Source organism: Ascaphus truei, chromosome 19 (assembly GCF_040206685.1).
Source record: "Ascaphus truei isolate aAscTru1 chromosome 19, aAscTru1.hap1, whole genome shotgun sequence".
Lineage (NCBI taxonomy): Eukaryota > Metazoa > Chordata > Amphibia > Anura > Ascaphidae > Ascaphus > Ascaphus truei.
The window spans coordinates 4856202-4876592 of record NC_134501.1 but is presented as its reverse complement, the minus strand read 5'-3'; the positions used below and the strand labels follow the sequence as shown (position 1 = coordinate 4876592).

The 20391-nt window shown below is 43.6% G+C and overlaps 1 protein-coding gene across 1 annotated transcript in view; it reads left to right on the top strand.

Annotated features, from left to right (window-relative positions):
- LOC142469736 (neural-cadherin-like) overlaps nt 1-20391 on the top strand; it is a 70007-nt gene that overhangs the window by 29926 nt on the left and 19690 nt on the right. The window contains exons 12-20 of the mRNA XM_075576337.1: nt 1428-1595; nt 2376-2625; nt 2714-2841; nt 3129-3315; nt 4095-4238; nt 4587-4870; nt 5253-6864; nt 8240-8336; nt 9453-9637. Coding sequence (XP_075432452.1) covers nt 1428-1595; nt 2376-2625; nt 2714-2841; nt 3129-3315; nt 4095-4238; nt 4587-4870; nt 5253-6864; nt 8240-8336; nt 9453-9637 — 3055 coding nt within the window. The remainder of the gene's footprint in view (nt 1-1427; nt 1596-2375; nt 2626-2713; nt 2842-3128; nt 3316-4094; nt 4239-4586; nt 4871-5252; nt 6865-8239; nt 8337-9452; nt 9638-20391) is intronic.

Here is a 20391-nt window from a genome sequence, read left to right as displayed (position 1 = left end):
GATTCTGAAGTCATTTGTTAGAAGAATACACAATCCCTGCAAGCTCTAACCCCAGAACCCACTATTGAGACCCTTCTCCCTCCACTGCAGAAGTAAATGAGAATATTCACAGGTAGGACCTGCATAGTGGGCATGCCGTGACGTGGCTGCAGGCTTATAACGCTTTGGCCAAAGGGTTTAATTAAATGACCCTTACTTATGAGAATACAATCATTTCATTATTTGAGTATGTATTTTCTGTCACATTGAATGTAGCATTGGGTATTTTTGTCTTTTGTTGAATACATTTGTCCACACCCAGTAGAACTATTTTTATTATTATTATTATTATATATAATACATATATTTTATGAAGAAAGCTGAAATTGGGTCCTAGGATATTTTCTTTGGCAATGTGATTGTTCATGCTTTTAAATGTGTTCATGCTTTTATGTGTTTCATGCAAAATGTTCATGCTTTTATGTGTTTTACAGATAACTGTATATGTAGCTAGAATTCCGGTTCATTAGAAATATGTACTGTAATTGGTTACAATATCTAGCCTTTGCTTCCAGGAAAGACCCCCTCCTAGGCCATACATTCAAAATAAGTTCAGATGCTTCAGGGATATTTTGTCTGCATGCTTTGAAAGCACAGCTGGTGGCATCATAACGGGAAAACTTAACTGAGCTTTTGGGGCATTTTTAAGGCATGTCAAGCTGTCAGGTTTACTCTTTCTGAATCTCAAACCTCTACGGTCAGACAGGGACATCTGGATACTAATTCTCAGGCTTGTGTAAGTCCCTCAGGTTACGGCAACATATTACACTGGATATCTAAGCAGCCAGATGTCGCCTCTGGGAATTCTTGTGTCTGTGATATGCATCTGGGGCTGCTCTTTAATGGGGCATTGAATGGGGTGATTGATGGGAAAAAATCATTGGGAGAAGTACCGTATAAAGCAATCATTAAGACCACAAATAAAATCAAATAAATGAGTTTGTTGGGTCTATGTTTTGAGAGTATTTATAAAAAATTGGCTTACAAGGTACCTCAACTAGGCCATCCTTTAACTTTCAGTATGTTCTACTTCGCCTTATAACTGGAAATATTTGACAATTGCTTTATATCGTCCGCTCATGTACAACTATATCTATGGAGATCCAATTTTGGTCTAAGAACATGATCACAGCCTGCAATGAATGTACAGGCGCTTCCCATACTTTGGTAAGATGGTTTCATGCCATTTTAGGAAGAAAACATCCCATGGATACTATTTACTTGAGTCTCCTGGCTGCAAAGCTTGGGCAAAACCAGCGTTACAAATAAAAACCAGCACAATTATTAAGGAAAGGGAAATCTATTGAAAGCAATTGGAGTTTTTCCTATAATAAATCCTATACGGCTTGCACTAATGGGAATCATTTGTCTTCCCCTCTCTCCTTCAGAAGTCGTTAATAACAGAAGAGATAACTGCGACAGATGGAGGAAACAGGAGCACACGGGTGGAAGTAGTTGTGAGGGTCACAAACGCACAGAATCAGCCACCTCTGTGGGGAAAAGACAGATATGAAATAATCATTCCAGAGATTACTTTCAGAGATACGACTATTGTGGTACTATACATATTTTATATATATAAGGTACTATACATATTTTAACGCTAAACGGGACATTTTGGCAACACCGTTATTCACTTCTACTCCCAGAACTAGCGACTGCACATTAAGGCGCCAATTAACTAAACCGTGCTAAATCTAAAGGCACCCAAGTGCCTTAAACCTTAGCACTGCGTAATACATATGGCCTAAATGTATATGTCCCTCACCTTATTTTCAAAAGGAGTCGCTTGCTCTGTCCATACACTTATACACAATACATTCCCATTGTAGCATGTTTTATTGGCAAACCAAGTTCTGTATATTAGGGGGAGTAGCTACAAATAATTTTTAATGGTTATTACTGCCCTATAATTGACTGAAAAATAATAGAACCATACAAATATTTATTCAATAAATACATTTGACGGACATTTAAAAAAAAAAGTGAAAACCATTCAATTCTGTTGTAATATTTCTAGATGCTCTACACCAGGGTTGGCCAACTCCAGTCCTCAAGGGTCATCAACAGGTCCGATTGAGTCATCTGTGCTGAAGCAGGGATATCCTGAAAACCTGACCTTTTGGGAGCTCTTGAGGACTGGAGTTGGCTACCCCTGCTCTGCATTATATTTCAGGCGTCTCTAAGCTTTCAATTATTTTCTGGCACTAGTACATAGATATGGTATTTTTCAGTTGGCTAACCTCTTTACTGGTGGAGGTGAAAGCCATACATAGCATGATGGATCTTCCTAACGTAACAATAATAATTTATAGCTCTGTCATCCATTTATATAGACAGTTAAAGCAACTTCTCTACTTGAGGATCCTCGTGTAACCTACAACTTAGAGGAAGGATTGGTCCCGGAGAGCAACTTGCCTGTGCGCTTCTACTTGACCCTGAACCGAGAGGAAAGGTCGGCGTCTGTGCTTGTTGCTGAGCCCTTAGACTATGAAACAACCAAGAACTTTATCTTGAAAATCCGAGCACAGAATGTCGCTCCAGTACCTCTAGCTGCCTTTACAACGGTGTACATCAATGTCACAGGTAAAAGGAGAGAATGTCCACTCTATGCACAGACAGGGCGTTTGAGCAACTTGATTTTGAATGCTGAGCTGCTTTATTTGACTTGCAGATGTGAACGACAATGTACCTTTCTTCACCTCATCCATTTACGAGGCTTCAGTCACCGAAGGGATGGAGGCGGGAGCTTCTGTTCTTCAGGTATCTGCAACAGACCAAGACCTTGGCCTGAATGGGGAGGTAAGTCTGTACAAGAAACCGATCACATACTTCCATAATACTGGATCACTTTTTATTCTCATTGACAATTAGACGTTCACATCCAATCAAATTGCTGGAAAATTACTTTCCTAATATTAGTAACATTTATATATAGTGCTGATAGGACCCCTGTGCTAAATAGCATATGATCTCATTGTTATTGCCTGAACCACAGGGAATTAGTGACTTTAATCAGGAATTCCCACTTGGAAAAAAGGTCACTACATTTGTTATCATCAATATTGTTCCATTGTATTTTTTGCCAGATCACCTATTCTATTTTGGAGGATCGTAGTGGGGACCATGCCTTGTTCCACATAGATCCACAGACGGGCTCCATCTCCACTGCCACAGTGTTTGATAGAGAGACAAAGGGTTCGTACCTGCTGGAAATTAAATCTGCAGATGGAGCAGAGTCTGCCCGACCTGGGAAACATGGGCAGCCTAACTCTGGTGAGGGGGACAGGGGTGCGCTTTCACATGGCAACCCCCAAACTAGTGAACAGAATTGGGTTCATGGCCCAGCAAAGCCAGTGCAAAAAGTGTGTGTCACGTGCACGTGCGTTCGCACCTACTATAGAACAAGCCTTTGCTTCTTTTCATGAAGATAAATATTCTGCATTGATCTACATGAAAAGGAGCTGATAAGCCACAGTTGGAGATAGGCTGTATGCATACAGTATCTACTTCTTGTAAGTAAAAAATCTATAGGAGCCAAGATCCCATAGATACATTCACTTGTCACAGCAGTGCACACTATATATTTTTTCTTTGTTTTGGGTGATCCTGCTCCTTCTGGAATTTGTGGAGAGTTTACTGCAGCTTCAGGCAACAAAAATAACTCAAATGTTAATAACTCATTTTGTTCAGATAAAAATACTTGATACACGTATGTGCAGCTGTTGGAGATGGAACCTGTGGAAATACTGGGGGGAAAAATCCCCAACTGCACAGGATTACTGGGGTTTTAGGGCCAAAACAGAAAAAAAGCATTGACACCAGGCATCAATTATTCACGTTATCTGTTGAAACAAATTGGTGTTGACAGTCATTTAATCTTCAAGGGCTTTGGAGTAATATCGCTATATAAATTGTTCCCAGCCCCGAGGGCGGGTTTCTGTATTGTCTGCATATTAGTTTTCATTTATTACTCTGCGCGACAGTTTAAGGAGTTGCCGCTGACAGAAGTGGCTCAGTCAAGAATTGTAATCTCCTGCCTCTTGTCTCGCTAGACACGGCCTACGCACGCATTTCCATCAGCGATGTCAATGATAACAAGCCTTCCTTCACTCAGAGAGCCTACTATGTTCATGTGGATGAAGATCTGGAGGTCGGCTCCACAGTCATTACCGTCAGTGCTAACGATGAAGATGAAGGTACACGTTAAGCTAACATATTTATATGCTCATATTTGAGTTAATAAATGTTGTAAGGGGAAATATTGTTTTTGGGGTGTTCCGTGAAGCTGAGCCCCCAGTTCTAGGGACCCCCTGTTCCTGAGATACTTGTAGTTTTTTTGTGTGCTGATGTTGGATACAAAACAATATATAAGTATGTCTGCGGGGCTCACCAATAGAAAGTCGGGTCGGTTTATTCATTTGGCCATTTCCAGTTTTGTGCAATAAATAAAGCGATAACGATTTAAACAACCCTTTTGAAAAACAAGGTGTGTCTTCCGTACTGTATGTCTAACCTTCTCTGTCAACATGTGTATATGTTTCCAGGCATGAATGCTAAAATCAGATACCAGATCACAGCTGGAAATGTAGGGGGTGTGCTTGATGCAGACCCAGAAACAGGAGCTATTTTCATTTTCCAACCATTGGATTATGAAGAAGTCAAGATTTATGAACTTACTTTGTTGGCATCAGATGGCAAATGGGAAGATTATGCCGTAGTCACCATCAATGTAATAAATAAGAATGATGAAGCCCCTCTCTTCTCCCTGAATGAATACAATGGAAGTGTTATAGAAGACCTGGGAGTGTTACCAGTTTTTATACTTCAGGTATGGGTTTACATTGATGTCCAGCATGGTCAATTTTCTATAGCATTAATAAACCAGAATTATTATCACAAAAACACCAATTAAAATTTTTAATGTGTAAATATTCCACTTTAAAAAAAAACTTATTTTACGTTTATCCTTTACTTGTTTATTTTCATTTACAATTTAATGAAAGATTTTTGCACAAGTACTGAAATTACATCGCTACGCAAACTTACACTCGCAGCCATAATATTTCAACATATAAGTTTTCACCATTCTTCTTAAGTCTGAAAAGAATGGCATATTTTCATAGATGGAAATCGATCCCATTGTAGTTACTTGTTTGTGGCGGTGATACAATTGTTCGATAATACTCTGTATTTGTCCTTACAACATGAAGGTTTCAGCCCTTGATCCTGATTATGAGTCCCTTGGAAGTGTGAAGTATTCTCTGCATGGAAGTGGTGCTGGGGACATATTCACCATTGATGAGAAGACAGGCAGTATCTTTGCCCAAAAGACCCTTGACCGTGAAGACCATGCCCTTTGGAGATTTGTTGCATTGGCCACTGATTCAGAAGGAGAAGGACTAACTGGATTTGCTGACGTGATCATTTATGTAGGGGATATAAACGACAATGCCCCCCAGTTTACCTGTGTGCTTAACAACTGCAATGGAAGTGTGTTTGAACATGTTCCAGAAAACACATCTGTTATGGAAATGAATGCAATGGATCTAGATGACAAAAATGTAGGCTTAAATGCAGTTGTGACTTACTGTTTTGTTAACAATGCATCTGATACGGGGAACGTAGATATGTTTAGAGTAAATGCCAACACAGGCACCATTTATACAGCTCTTGGAAACCTAGACAGAGAAGAACATGATATGTATTTTCTTCTTGTTGAAGCAAAAGATGGCGGGGGATTGGCCACAACTGGTACAGCAACTATCCGAGTTTTGGACATTAATGACCATGTGCCAAGGTTTACACAACAGACATGGAATGCCACGATCTTAGAGACCAATGAAGCCAATTCTAAAGTGCTTCAGGTGTTTGCAACAGATGATGATATTGGGGAGAGTGCCCGTTTAATATTTAGCATCATTGATGGAGACCCAGATCAGAAGTTTTATATTGAAAATAATAGAAAGAACCACCAGGCTGAAATAAAGCTAAAAAAGAAACTAGATTATGAGAACCCTCGGGAGCGTTGGTTTAACCTGACAATTCGTGTTGAGGACCCCGACTTCTCCAGCACTGCCTGCTGCCTGATAGAGTTACAAGATTGCAATGATCATGCTCCAGTCTTCATTCCTCCATTTGTTCAAGTGAGCCCTTTATTTGAAAACATAGCGGTGGGTTCTATAATTACTCAGGTGACTGCCTCTGACGCAGACTCTGGATTCAATGGAAACATTGTTTACAGCATTAAGGAAGATACTGACGATCTCGGTGAATTTTATGTTGACCAAGCTGGTTTTGTGACAGTTGCAAAAGCCCTAGACAGGGAAGTCATTCCCCAATATAACCTGGTCATTCAGGCTTCTGATCAGGGAACTCCAGGCCAAACTGGAAGTGCTATTGTCTTTATCAACTTGTTGGATGTTAATGACAATGGGCCTACGTTTGATGGGACTTACATGCCTGTAGTTTGGGAAAATACAGCGTGGCCTCAAGTGGTCCATATGAACCAGAGCTCGGATTTACTGCATGCTGTGGATCCGGATACTGCAGAGAACGGACCGCCCTTCATGTTTTCCCTGCCCAGTAATTACCAGAATTCTCTAGATTTCCTACTGATTGACAATGGAAATAATACAGCTACTGTTCAAGCTCTCAGGCCCTTTGACAGAGAAAAGGAGAAAGCGTTTTATCTGCCTGTAATTGTAACAGATAGTGGGATCCCACCTATGAGTGCTACAAACACGCTAACAATAACCATTGGAGATGAGAATGATAACCCTCATCAGGGAGGGCACAAAGATGTGTACATTTATTCCCATGGAGGTAAGTAGGGGGCATTGTGGGATCCGGGTGAGAGAAACAGAATCAGAATAGAAAAATCTATCTAAAAAAGATTAGAGGAAAGTGTGAACAGTTTATTTGCAGTTTCTTATTTTTTTTCAAATGTTACAATATTTGTAAATGTTTCCATTTTTGAATATTCAAACTTAAAAAACAAAACAGGTGTGGCTTTTTTCCCCCAAACTTCAACAAATTGGTAAATATTCAATAATGTGAAAAAATTCAGTTTTTCTGACAAATTCGAGTTTTGCCAAAAATGTTTCCGATCTCTAATCCACATCTGTTTGTTCCTGATATTCTATAAATTCAGCGCGATCTACTACTAATAGAATCGCGGTTATACATACGGCTGATTTATACATACGGCTGATTAATACGTATGGCTGATTTATACTTACGGCTGATTTATCCATACGGCTGATTTATCCATACGGCTGATTTATCCGTACGGCTGATTTATCCGTACGGCTGATTTATACGTACGGCTGATTTATACGTACGGCTGATTTATCCGTACGGCTGATTTATACGTACGGCTGATTCATACGTATGGCTGATTTATCCATACGGCTGATTTATACATATGGCTGATTTATCCATACGACTGATTTATCCATACGGCTGATTTATCCATACGGCTGATTTATCCATACGGCTGATTTATCCATACGGCTGATTTATCCATACGGCTGATTTATCCATACGGCTGATTTATACACATGGCTGATGATAGTGCTTTAGAAGAGGTATTTACCTATCCTACTAGCTATAATCTGCTGTAACGGTATTTATGCGTTTTATACTTTCAGATGATTGTGGAGATTCCTAATAATAATAACAGTGAAACAACAAGTTTACTTTTAAATAATGGTCACTTTAAAGAGAAAGAAAGTTTATTCTAAAATATACAAGCACAAATGCAGCTTTGTAAACCAGAGTGGGTGACTCCAGGCACAGAGACAAAAAAAGTCTAATTATAAGAGAAATACACGCACATACAAATTGCACTCATTTCATTTTTTAAGTAGGCCAATGACATGCAAAATATATGTGCATATGTGTATTAAATCGCCATAAATACACATCGGGAGCGTAGAAATATGGATTGTTTGTGACACTTATTGCTGAGAGTAACTCATCCCTGAAGTGAACAATGAAAGGAATTCATATTATGTAACAAATGTTATTCATGTCGGTAATATTATCATGCCTTACTCACCCGAGCTAAATAAGGAGCCAGGAGACGGAATTAGTTACATGTAAGTTCTTACCACGTGTGACCAATGATTCCTTAAAAGCCCTTTATTCGTGCTGCACTCGGGCAGTGTTAACCCCTTGTTATAACTCGTTTACACAGGAATATGGTCAAACACAGAGATTGGAAAAGTCTTTGCTCCAGATGATGACGATGACGGCAGCCATAAAACATTTCTCTCCGTCTCAAAGATGCCCGTGTAAGATCAATATATGAAATCTCACTCATAATCTGATGTAGCATCGATCTTTATATTTTGATATCAATATTGTTTCCTGTGAATGTAAATGAATAGTCCTGCAATCATGGAAGGATCCTATATACCCTTCTGGAGTTGTTTTTCCTATAGCTTTCCTATAGCCACGCAGGCTTGGGTCAGTTTCAGGGACCCCCTGCTTCCAGAGATACTTACCTCCAAATAGGGTGCCGGTATCTCCTGCACCGGTGATGTCTCGGCTTCCTATTGGCCCGCAGCGTGCTGGAGGTTTAAAACGCCGCCAGCACATGTGATGCCTGCTAGCCGAGAGGAGTGGCCACCGGCGCCCCTTACGGATGTAAGTATCTCGGGAAGCAGGTGGTCCCTGTAGCTGAAATTAATCCAGTTCAGCTCTGGAGACCCCCTGGAGACCCCCTGCAGACCCCCTGCTTTAATTCGATGTTAAAAAAGAAAAATTAGCAAAAAAACTCGGCCGCTCGGATCGCCTCTTTAAGGAGTTAAAACAGCATACTGTACGTTTATACTTTAATTTAGGTCGTCATGCACAAAGAAACTAGAATAATGGTAATTTTTCTTTATCTTTAATCCCTCAAGGACCTGGTCGTCGCTAACATGTCAACCTGCAGCGGGGGCGTTTACACTATAACTATGCGCTACAAACACAACTTTGGCTTTTCTGCAAACAATACGATATCAAACACAATAATGGTGACGGGAGAAGGTCGCAGAGAGTATTTTCACTCTGAATTTGCACATTGCTCTCTACTTCGGTTCAATGAAGATTGATTCGTACACAGTTAGAAATAGTTACTCTCTTGTCCTGAGAGTATTGCCAAATGATTGATATTATTATTATAATTTATTGATAACGCGCTGACATATTCCGCAGCGCGGTATAATCTGGTTAGAATAAAATATCAATCATACGCCGGTGCAGTAGGTAAGGAGCGCTCTGCTCCAAGATATATTAATTAGTTAATACTTTCATTAGAAAGTGTAGGTAGTTTCTGCGAGTGCATTGTTTCAATGCTTCAATGTCCGTGCCGGTGTATACTGTACTACAGGAGCTTATTGTTTTCATTTTCTACCCATGTTTAGGCATTTTAGGCTGAACCACAAAACGGGGTCTCTGATTATGGTGGATAAGGCTCATCAAGGCACATATGACTTAAAAATCAACGTTTCAGATGGGGTCTGGCCAGATGCTACGTCCACTGTAAGGATTCATGTAAAGGAGATGAATAGTGAAGCCATCCAGAACGCTGTGTCTCTGAGACTAGCTAGTAAGTAATGTACACTGCATCCAGAACGCTGTGTCTCTGAGACTAGCTAGTAAGTAATGTACACTGCATCCAGAACGCTGTGTCTCTGAGACTAGCTAGTAAGTAATGTACACTGCATCCACAACGCTGTGCCTCTGAGACTAGCTAGTAAGTGATGTACAGTACACTGCATCCACAACGCTGTGCCTCTGAGACTAGCTAGTAAGTAATGTACACTGCATCCACAACGCTGTGCCTCTGAGACTAGCTAGTAAGTAATGTACACTGCATCCACAACGCTGTGCCTCTGAGACTAGCTAGTAAGTAATGTACACTGCATCCACAACGCTGTGCCTCTGAGACTAGCTAGTAAGTAATGTACACTGCATCCAGAACGCTGTGTCTGAGACTAGCTAGTAAGTAATGTACACTGCATCCACAACGCTGTGTCTCTAAGACTAGCTAGTAAGTAATGTACACTGCATCCACAACGCTGTGTCTCTGAGACTAGCTAGTAAGTGATGTACACTGCATCCACAAAGCTGTGTCTCTGAGACTAGCTAGTAAGTGATGTGCACTGCATCCACAACGCTGTGTCTCTGAGACTAGCTAATAAGTAATGTACACTGCATCCAGAACGCTGTGCCTCTGAGACTAGCTAGTAAGTGATGTACACTGCATCCACAACGCTGTGTCTCTGAGACTAGCTAGTAAGTAATGTACACTGCATCCAGAACGCTGTGTCTGAGACTAGCTAGTAAGTAATGTACACTGCATCCACAACGCTGTGTCTCTAAGACTAGCTAGTAAGTAATGTACACTGCATCCACAACGCTGTGTCTCTGAGACTAGCTAGTAAGTGATGTACACTGCATCCACAAAGCTGTGTCTCTGAGACTAGCTAGTAAGTGATGTGCACTGCATCCACAACGCTGTGTCTCTGAGACTAGCTAGTAAGTGATGTGCACTGCATCCACAACGCTGTGTCTCTGAGACTAGCTAGTAAGTAATGTACACTGCATCCACAACGCTGTGTCTCTGAGACTAGCTAGTAAGTGATGTACACTGCATCCACAACGCTGTGCCTCTGAGACTAGCTAGTAAGTAATGTACACTGCATCCACAACGCTGTGCCTCTGAGACTAGCTAGTAAGTAATGTACACTGCATCCACAACGCTGTGTCTCTGAGACTAGCTAGTAAGTGATGTACACTGCATCCACAACGCTGTGCCTCTGAGACTAGTTAGTAAGTGATGTACACTGCATCCACAACGCTGTGTCTCTGAGACTAGCTAGTAAGTGATGTACACTGCATCCACAACGCTGTGCCTCTGAGACTAGCTAGTAAGTGATGTACACTGCATCCACAACGCTGTGTCTCTGAGACTAGCTAGTAAGTGATGTACACTGCATCCACAACGCTGTGCCTCTGAGACTAGCTAGTAAGTAATGTGCACTGCATCCACAACGCTGTGTCTCTGAGACTAGCTAGTAAGTAATGTGCACTGCATCCACAACGCTGTGCCTCTGAGACTAGCTAGTAAGTGATGTGCAGTACACTGCATCCACAACGCTGTGTCTCTGAGACTAGCTAGTAAGTGATGTGCACTGCATCCACAACGCTGTGTCTCTGAGACTAGCTAGTAAGTGATGTACACTGCATCCACAACGCTGTGTCTCTGAGACTAGCTAGTAAGTGATGTACACTGCATCCACAACGCTGTGTCTCTGAGACTAGCTAGTAAGTGATGTACACTGCATCCACAACGCTGTGTCTCTGAGACTAGCTAGTAAGTGATGTACACTGCATCCACAACGCTGTGTCTCTGAGACTAGCTAGTAAGTGATGTACACTGCATCCACAACGCTGTGTCTCTGAGACTAGCTAGTAAGTGATGTACACTGCATCCACAACGCTGTGTCTCTGAGACTAGCTAGTAAGTGATGTACACTGCATCCACAACGCTGTGTCTCTGAGACTAGCTAGTAAGTGATGTACACTGCATCCACAACGCTGTGCCTCTGAGACTAGCTAGTAAGTGATGTACACTGCATCCACAACGCTGTGTCTCTGAGACTAGCTAGTAAGTGATGTACACTGCATCCACAACGCTGTGCCTCTGAGACTAGCTAGTAAGTAATGTGCACTGCATCCACAACGCTGTGTCTCTGAGACTAGCTAGTAAGTAATGTGCACTGCATCCACAACGCTGTGCCTCTGAGACTAGCTAGTAAGTGATGTGCAGTACACTGCATCCACAACGCTGTGTCTCTGAGACTAGCTAGTAAGTGATGTGCACTGCATCCACAACGCTGTGTCTCTGAGACTAGCTAGTAAGTGATGTACACTGCATCCACAACGCTGTGTCTCTGAGACTAGCTAGTAAGTGATGTACACTGCATCCACAACGCTGTGTCTCTGAGACTAGCTAGTAAGTGATGTACACTGCATCCACAACGCTGTGTCTCTGAGACTAGCTAGTAAGTGATGTACACTGCATCCACAACGCTGTGTCTCTGAGACTAGCTAGTAAGTGATGTACACTGCATCCACAACGCTGTGTCTCTGAGACTAGCTAGTAAGTTATGTACACTGCATCCACAACGCTGTGCCTCTGAGACTAGCTAGTAAGTGATGTACACTGCATCCACAACGCTGTGCCTCTGAGACTAGCTAGTAAGTGATGTACACTGCATCCACAACGCTGTGTCTCTGAGACTAGCTAGTAAGTGATGTACACTGCATCCACAACGCTGTGCCTCTGAGACTAGCTAGTAAGTGATGTACACTGCATCCACAACGCTGTGCCTCTGAGACTAGCTAGTAAGTGATGTACACTGCATCCACAACGCTGTGTCTCTGAGACTAGCTAGTAAGTGATGTACACTGCATCCACAACGCTGTGTCTCTGAGACTAGCTAGTAAGTAATGTACACTGCATCCACAACGCTGTGTCTCTGAGACTAGCTAGTAAGTAATGTACACTGCATCCACAACGCTGTGTCTCTGAGACTAGCTAGTAAGTAATGTACACTGCATCCACAACGCTGTGTCTCTGAGACTAGCTAGTAAGTAATGTACACTGCATCCACAACGCTGTGCCTCTGAGACTAGCTAGTAAGTGATGTACACTGCATCCACAACGCTGTGTCTCTGAGACTAGCTAGTAAGTAATGTACACTGCATCCACAACGCTGTGTCTCTAAGACTAGCAAGTCAGTGATGTACACTGCATCCACAACGCTGTGTCTCTGAGACTAGCTAGTAAGTGATGTACACTACATCCACAACGCTGTGCCTCTGAGACTAGCTAGTAAGTAATGTACACTGCATCCACAACGCTGTGTCTCTGAGACTAGCTAATAAGTAATGTACACTGCATCCACAACGCTGTGCCTCTAAGACTAGCTAGTAAGTGATGTACACTGCATCCACAATGCTGTGTCTCTGAGACTAGCTAGTAAGTAATGTGCACTGCATCCACAACGCTGTGTCTCTGAGACTAGCTAGTAAGTGATGTACACTGCATCCACAATGCTGTGTCTCTGAGACTAGCTAGTAAGTGATGTACACTACATCCACAACGCTGTGCCTCTGAGACTAGCTAGTAAGTAATGTACACTGCATCCACAATGCTGTGTCTCTGAGACTAGCTAGTAAGTAATGTGCACTGCATCCACAACGCTGTGTCTCTGAGACTAGCTAGTAAGTGATGTACACTGCATCCACAATGCTGTGTCTCTGAGACTAGCTAGTAAGTGATGTACACTGCATCCACAACGCTGTGTCTGAGACTAGCTAGTAAGTGATGTACACTGCATCCACAACGCTGTGTCTCTGAGACTAGCTAGTAAGTGATGTACACTGCATCCACAACGCTGTGTCTCTGAGACTAGCTAGTAAGTGATGTACACTGCATCCACAATGCTGTGTCTCTGAGACTAGCTAGTAAGTGATGTACACTGCATCCACAATGCTGTGTCTCTGAGACTAGCTAGTAAGTAATGTACACTGCATCCACAACGCTGTGTCTCTAAGACTAGCTAGTAAGTAATGTACACTGCATCCACAACGCTGTGTCTCTAAGACTAGCTAGTAAGTGATGTACACTGCATCCACAACGCTGTGCCTCTGAGACTAGCTAGTAAGTGATGTACACTGCATCCACAACGCTGTGTCTCTAAGACTAGCAAGTCAGTGATGTACACTGCATCCACAACGCTGTGCCTCTGAGACTAGCTAGTAAGTGATGTACACTGCATCCACAATGCTGTGTCTCTGAGACTAGCTAGTAAGTGATGTACACTGCATCCACAACGCTGTGCCTCTGAGACTAGCTAGTAAGTAATGTACACTGCATCCACAACGCTGTGTCTCTGAGACTAGCTAGTAAGTGATGTGCACTGCATCCACAACGCTGTGTCTCTGAGACTAGCTAGTAAGTGATGTACACTGCATCCACAACGCTGTGTCTCTGAGACTAGCTAATAAGTAATGTACACTGCATCCACAACGCTGTGTCTCTGAGACTAGCTAGTAAGTAATGTACACTGCATCCACAACGCTGTGCCTCTGAGACTAGCTAGTAAGTAATGTACACTGCATCCACAACGCTGTGCCTCTGAGACTAGCTAGTAAGTAATGTACACTGCATCCACAACGCTGTGCCTCTGAGACTAGCTAGTAAGTAATGTACACTGCATCCACAACGCTGTGTCTCTGAGACTAGCTAGTAAGTAATGTACACTGCATCCACAACGCTGTGTCTCTGAGACTAGTTAGTAAGTAATGTACACTGCATCCACAACGCTGTGTCTCTGAGACTAGCTAGTAAGTGATGTGCACTGCATCCACAACGCTGTGTCTCTGAGACTAGCTAGTAAGTAATGTACACTGCATCCACAACGCTGTGTCTCTGAGACTAGCTAGTAAGTGATGTGCACTGCATCCACAACGCTGTGTCTCTGAGACTAGCTAATAAGTAATGTACACTGCATCCACAACGCTGTGTCTCTGAGACTAGCTAGTAAGTGATGTACACTGCATCCACAACGCTGTGTCTCTGAGACTAGCTAGTAAGTGATGTACACTGCATCCACAACGCTGTGTCTCTGAGACTAGCTAGTAAGTGATGTACAGTACACTGCATCCACAACGCTGTGTCTCTGAGACTAGCTAGTAAGTGATGTACAGTACACTGCATCCACAACGCTGTGCCTCTGAGACTAGCTAGTAAGTAATGTACACTGCATCCACAACGCTGTGCCTCTGAGACTAGTTAGTAAGTGATGTGCACTGCATCCACAACGCTGTGTCTCTGAGACTAGCTAGTAAGTAATGTACACTGCATCCACAACGCTGTGTCTCTGAGACTAGCTAGTAAGTGATGTGCACTGCATCCACAACGCTGTGTCTCTGAGACTAGCTAGTAAGTGATGTACACTGCATCCACAACGCTGTGTCTCTGAGACTAGCTAGTAAGTGATGTACACTGCATCCACAACGCTGTGTCTCTGAGACTAGCTAGTAAGTGATGTACACTGCATCCACAACGCTGTGTCTCTGAGACTAGCTAGTAAGTGATGTACACTGCATCCACAACGCTGTGTCTCTGAGACTAGCTAGTAAGTGATGTACAGTACACTGCATCCACAACGCTGTGTCTCTGAGACTAGCTAGTAAGTGATGTACAGTACACTGCATCCACAACGCTGTGCCTCTGAGACTAGCTAGTAAGTAATGTACACTGCATCCACAACGCTGTGCCTCTGAGACTAGCTAGTAAGTAATGTGCACTGCATCCACAACGCTGTGTCTCTGAGACTAGCTAGTAAGTGATGTACACTGCATCCACAACGCTGTGTCTCTGAGACTAGCTAGTAAGTGATGTACACTGCATCCACAATGCTGTGTCTCTGAGACTAGCTAGTAAGTGATGTACACTGCATCCACAACGCTGTGTCTCTGAGACTAGCTAGTAAGTAATGTACACTGCATCCACAACGCTGTGCCTCTGAGACTAGCTAGTAAGTAATGTACACTGCATCCACAACGCTGTGTCTCTGAGACTAGCTAGTAAGTGATGTACACTGCATCCACAACGCTGTGTCTCTGAGACTAGCTAGTAAGTGATGTACACTGCATCCACAATGCTGTGTCTCTGAGACTAGCTAGTAAGTGATGTACACTGCATCCACAACGCTGTGTCTCTGAGACTAGCTAGTAAGTAATGTACACTGCATCCACAACGCTGTGCCTCTGAGACTAGCTAGTAAGTAATGTACACTGCATCCACAACGCTGTGCCTCTGAGACTAGCTAGTAAGTAATGTACACTGCATCCACAACGCTGTGCCTCTGAGACTAGCTAGTAAGTAATGTACACTGCATCCACAACGCTGTGCCTCTGAGACTAGCTAGTAAGTAATGTACACTGCATCCACAACGCTGTGTCTCTGAGACTAGCTAGTAAGTAATGTACACTGCATCCACAACGCTGTGCCTCTGAGACTAGCTAGTAAGTGATGTACACTGCATCCACAACGCTGTGTCTCTGAGACTAGCTAGTAAGTGATGTGCACTGCATCCACAACGCTGTGTCTCTGAGACTAGCTAGTAAGTAATGTACACTGCATCCACAACGCTGTGTCTCTGAGACTAGCTAGTAAGTGATGTGCACTGCATCCACAACGCTGTGTCTCTGAGACTAGCTAGTAAGTGATGTACACTGCATCCACAACGCTGTGTCTCTGAGACTAGCTAGTAAGTGATGTACACTGCATCCACAACGCTGTGTCTCTGAGACTAGCTAGTAAGTGATGTACACTGCATCCACAACGCTGTGTCTCTGAGACTAGCTAGTAAGTGATGTACAGTACACTGCATCCACAACGCTGTGTCTCTGAGACTAGCTAGTAAGTGATGTACAGTACACTGCATCCACAACGCTGTGCCTCTGAGACTAGCTAGTAAGTAATGTACACTGCATCCACAACGCTGTGCCTCTGAGACTAGTTAGTAAGTGATGTGCACTGCATCCACAACGCTGTGTCTCTGAGACTAGCTAGTAAGTAATGTACACTGCATCCACAACGCTGTGTCTCTGAGACTAGCTAGTAAGTGATGTGCACTGCATCCACAACGCTGTGTCTCTGAGACTAGCTAGTAAGTGATGTACACTGCATCCACAACGCTGTGCCTCTGAGACTAGCTAGTAAGTAATGTACACTGCATCCACAACGCTGTGTCTCTGAGACTAGCTAGTAAGTGATGTGCACTGCATCCACAACGCTGTGCCTCTGAGACTAGCTAGTAAGTGATGTACACTGCATCCACAATGCTGTGTCTCTGAGACTAGCTAGTAAGTGATGTACACTGCATCCACAACGCTGTGTCTCTGAGACTAGCTAGTAAGTAATGTACACTGCATCCACAACGCTGTGCCTCTGAGACTAGCTAGTAAGTAATGTACACTGCATCCACAACGCTGTGTCTCTGAGACTAGCTAGTAAGTAATGTACACTGCATCCACAACGCTGTGTCTCTGAGACTAGCTAGTAAGTGATGTGCACTGCATCCACAACGCTGTGTCTCTGAGACTAGCTAGTAAGTGATGTGCACTGCATCCACAACGCTGTGTCTCTGAGACTAGCTAATAAGTAATGTACACTGCATCCACAACGCTGTGTCTCTGAGACTAGCTAGTAAGTGATGTACACTGCATCCACAACGCTGTGTCTCTGAGACTAGCTAGTAAGTGATGTACACTGCATCCACAACGCTGTGTCTCTGAGACTAGCTAGTAAGTGATGTACACTGCATCCACAACGCTGTGTCTCTGAGACTAGCTAGTAAGTAATGTACACTGCATCCACAACGCTGTGTCTCTGAGACTAGCTAGTAAGTAATGTACACTGCATCCACAACGCTGTGCCTCTGAGACTAGCTAGTAAGTGATGTACACTGCATCCACAACGCTGTGTCTCTGAGACTAGCTAGTAAGTGATGTGCACTGCATCCACAACGCTGTGTCTCTGAGACTAGCTAGTAAGTAATGTACACTGCATCCACAACGCTGTGTCTCTGAGACTAGCTAGTAAGTGATGTGCACTGCATCCACAACGCTGTGTCTCTGAGACTAGCTAGTAAGTGATGTGCACTGCATCCACAACGCTGTGTCTCTGAGACTAGCTAATAAGTAATGTACACTGCATCCACAACGCTGTGTCTCTGAGACTAGCTAGTAAGTGATGTACACTGCATCCACAACGCTGTGTCTCTGAGACTAGCTAGTAAGTGATGTACACTGCATCCACAACGCTGTGTCTCTGAGACTAGCTAGTAAGTGATGTACAGTACACTGCATCCACAACGCTGTGTCTCTGAGACTAGCTAGTAAGTGATGTACAGTACACTGCATCCACAACGCTGTGCCTCTGAGACTAGCTAGTAAGTAATGTACACTGCATCCACAACGCTGTGCCTCTGAGACTAGTTAGTAAGTGATGTGCACTGCATCCACAACGCTGTGTCTCTGAGACTAGCTAGTAAGTAATGTACACTGCATCCACAACGCTGTGTCTCTGAGACTAGCTAGTAAGTGATGTGCACTGCATCCACAACGCTGTGTCTCTGAGACTAGCTAGTAAGTGATGTACACTGCATCCACAACGCTGTGCCTCTGAGACTAGCTAGTAAGTAATGTACACTGCATCCACAACGCTGTGTCTCTGAGACTAGCTAGTAAGTGATGTGCACTGCATCCACAACGCTGTGCCTCTGAGACTAGCTAGTAAGTGATGTACACTGCATCCACAATGCTGTGTCTCTGAGACTAGCTAGTAAGTGATGTACACTGCATCCACAACGCTGTGTCTCTGAGACTAGCTAGTAAGTAATGTACACTGCATCCACAACGCTGTGCCTCTGAGACTAGCTAGTAAGTAATGTACACTGCATCCACAACGCTGTGTCTCTGAGACTAGCTAGTAAGTAATGTACACTGCATCCACAACGCTGTGTCTCTGAGACTAGCTAGTAAGTGATGTGCACTGCATCCACAACGCTGTGTCTCTGAGACTAGCTAGTAAGTGATGTGCACTGCATCCACAACGCTGTGTCTCTGAGACTAGCTAATAAGTAATGTACACTGCATCCACAACGCTGTGTCTCTGAGACTAGCTAGTAAGTGATGTGCACTGCATCCACAACGCTGTGTCTCTGAGACTAGCTAGTAAGTGATGTGCACTGCATCCACAACGCTGTGTCTCTGAGACTAGCTAGTAAGTAATGTACACTGCATCCACAACGCTGTGTCTCTGAGACTAGCTAGTAAGTGATGTACACTGCATCCACAACGCTGTGTCTCTGAGACTAGCTAGTAAGTGATGTACACTGCATCCACAACGCTGTGTCTCTGAGACTAGCTAGTAAGTGATGTACACTGCATCCACAACGCTGTGTCTCTGAGACTAGCTAGTAAGTGATGTACACTGCATCCACAACGCTGTGTCTCTGAGACTAGCTAGTAAGTGATGTACAGTACACTGCATCCACAACGCTGTGTCTCTGAGACTAGCTAGTAAGTGATGTACAGTACACTGCATCCACAACGCTGTGCCTCTGAGACTAGCTAGTAAGTAATGTACACTGCATCCACAACGCTGTGTCTCTGAGACTAGCTAGTAAGTAATGTACACTGCATCCACAACGCTGTGTCTCTGAGACTAGCTAGTAAGTGATGTGCACTGCATCCACAACGCTGTGTCTCTAAGACTAGCTAGTAAGTGATGTGCACTGCATCCACAACGCTGTGTCTCTGAGACTAGCTAGTAAGTGATGTACACTGCATCCACAACGCTGTGTCTCTGAGACTAGCTAGTAAGTGATGTGCACTGCATCCACAACGCTGTGTCTCTGAGACTAGCTAGTAAGTGATGTACACTGCATCCACAACGCTGTGTCTCTGAGACTAGCTAGTAAGTGATGTACACTGCATCCACAACGCTGTGTCTCTGAGACTAGCTAGTAAGTGATGTACACTGCATCCACAACGCTGTGTCTCTGAGACTAGCTAGTAAGTGATGTGCACTGCATCCACAACGCTGTGCCTCTGAGACTAGCTAGTAAGTGATGTACACTGCATCCACAACGCTGTGTCTCTGAGACTAGCTAGTAAGTGATGTGCACTGCATCCACAACGCTGTGTCTCTGAGACTAGCTAGTAAGTGATGTACACTGCATCCACAACGCTGTGTCTCTGAGACTAGCTAGTAAGTGATGTACACTGCATCCACAACGCTGTGTCTCTGAGACTAGCTAGTAAGTGATGTACACTGCATCCACAACGCTGTGTCTCTGAGACTAGCTAGTAAGTGATGTGCACTGCATCCACAACGCTGTGTCTCTGAGACTAGCTAGTAAGTGATGTACACTGCATCCACAACGCTGTGTCTCTGAGACTAGCTAGTAAGTGATGTGCACTGCATCCACAACGCTGTGTCTCTAAGACTAGCAAGTCAGTGATGTGCACTGCATCCACAACGCTGTGTCTCTGAGACTAGCTAGTAAGTAATGTACACTGCATCCACAACGCTGTGCCTCTGAGACTAGCTAGTAAGTGATGTGCACTGCATCCACAACGCTGTGTCTCTAAGACTAGCAAGTCAGTGATGTACACTGCATCCACAAAGCTGTGTCTCTGAGACTAGCTAGTAAGTAATGTACACTGCATCCACAACGCTGTGTCTCTGAGACTAGCTAGTAAGTGATGTAC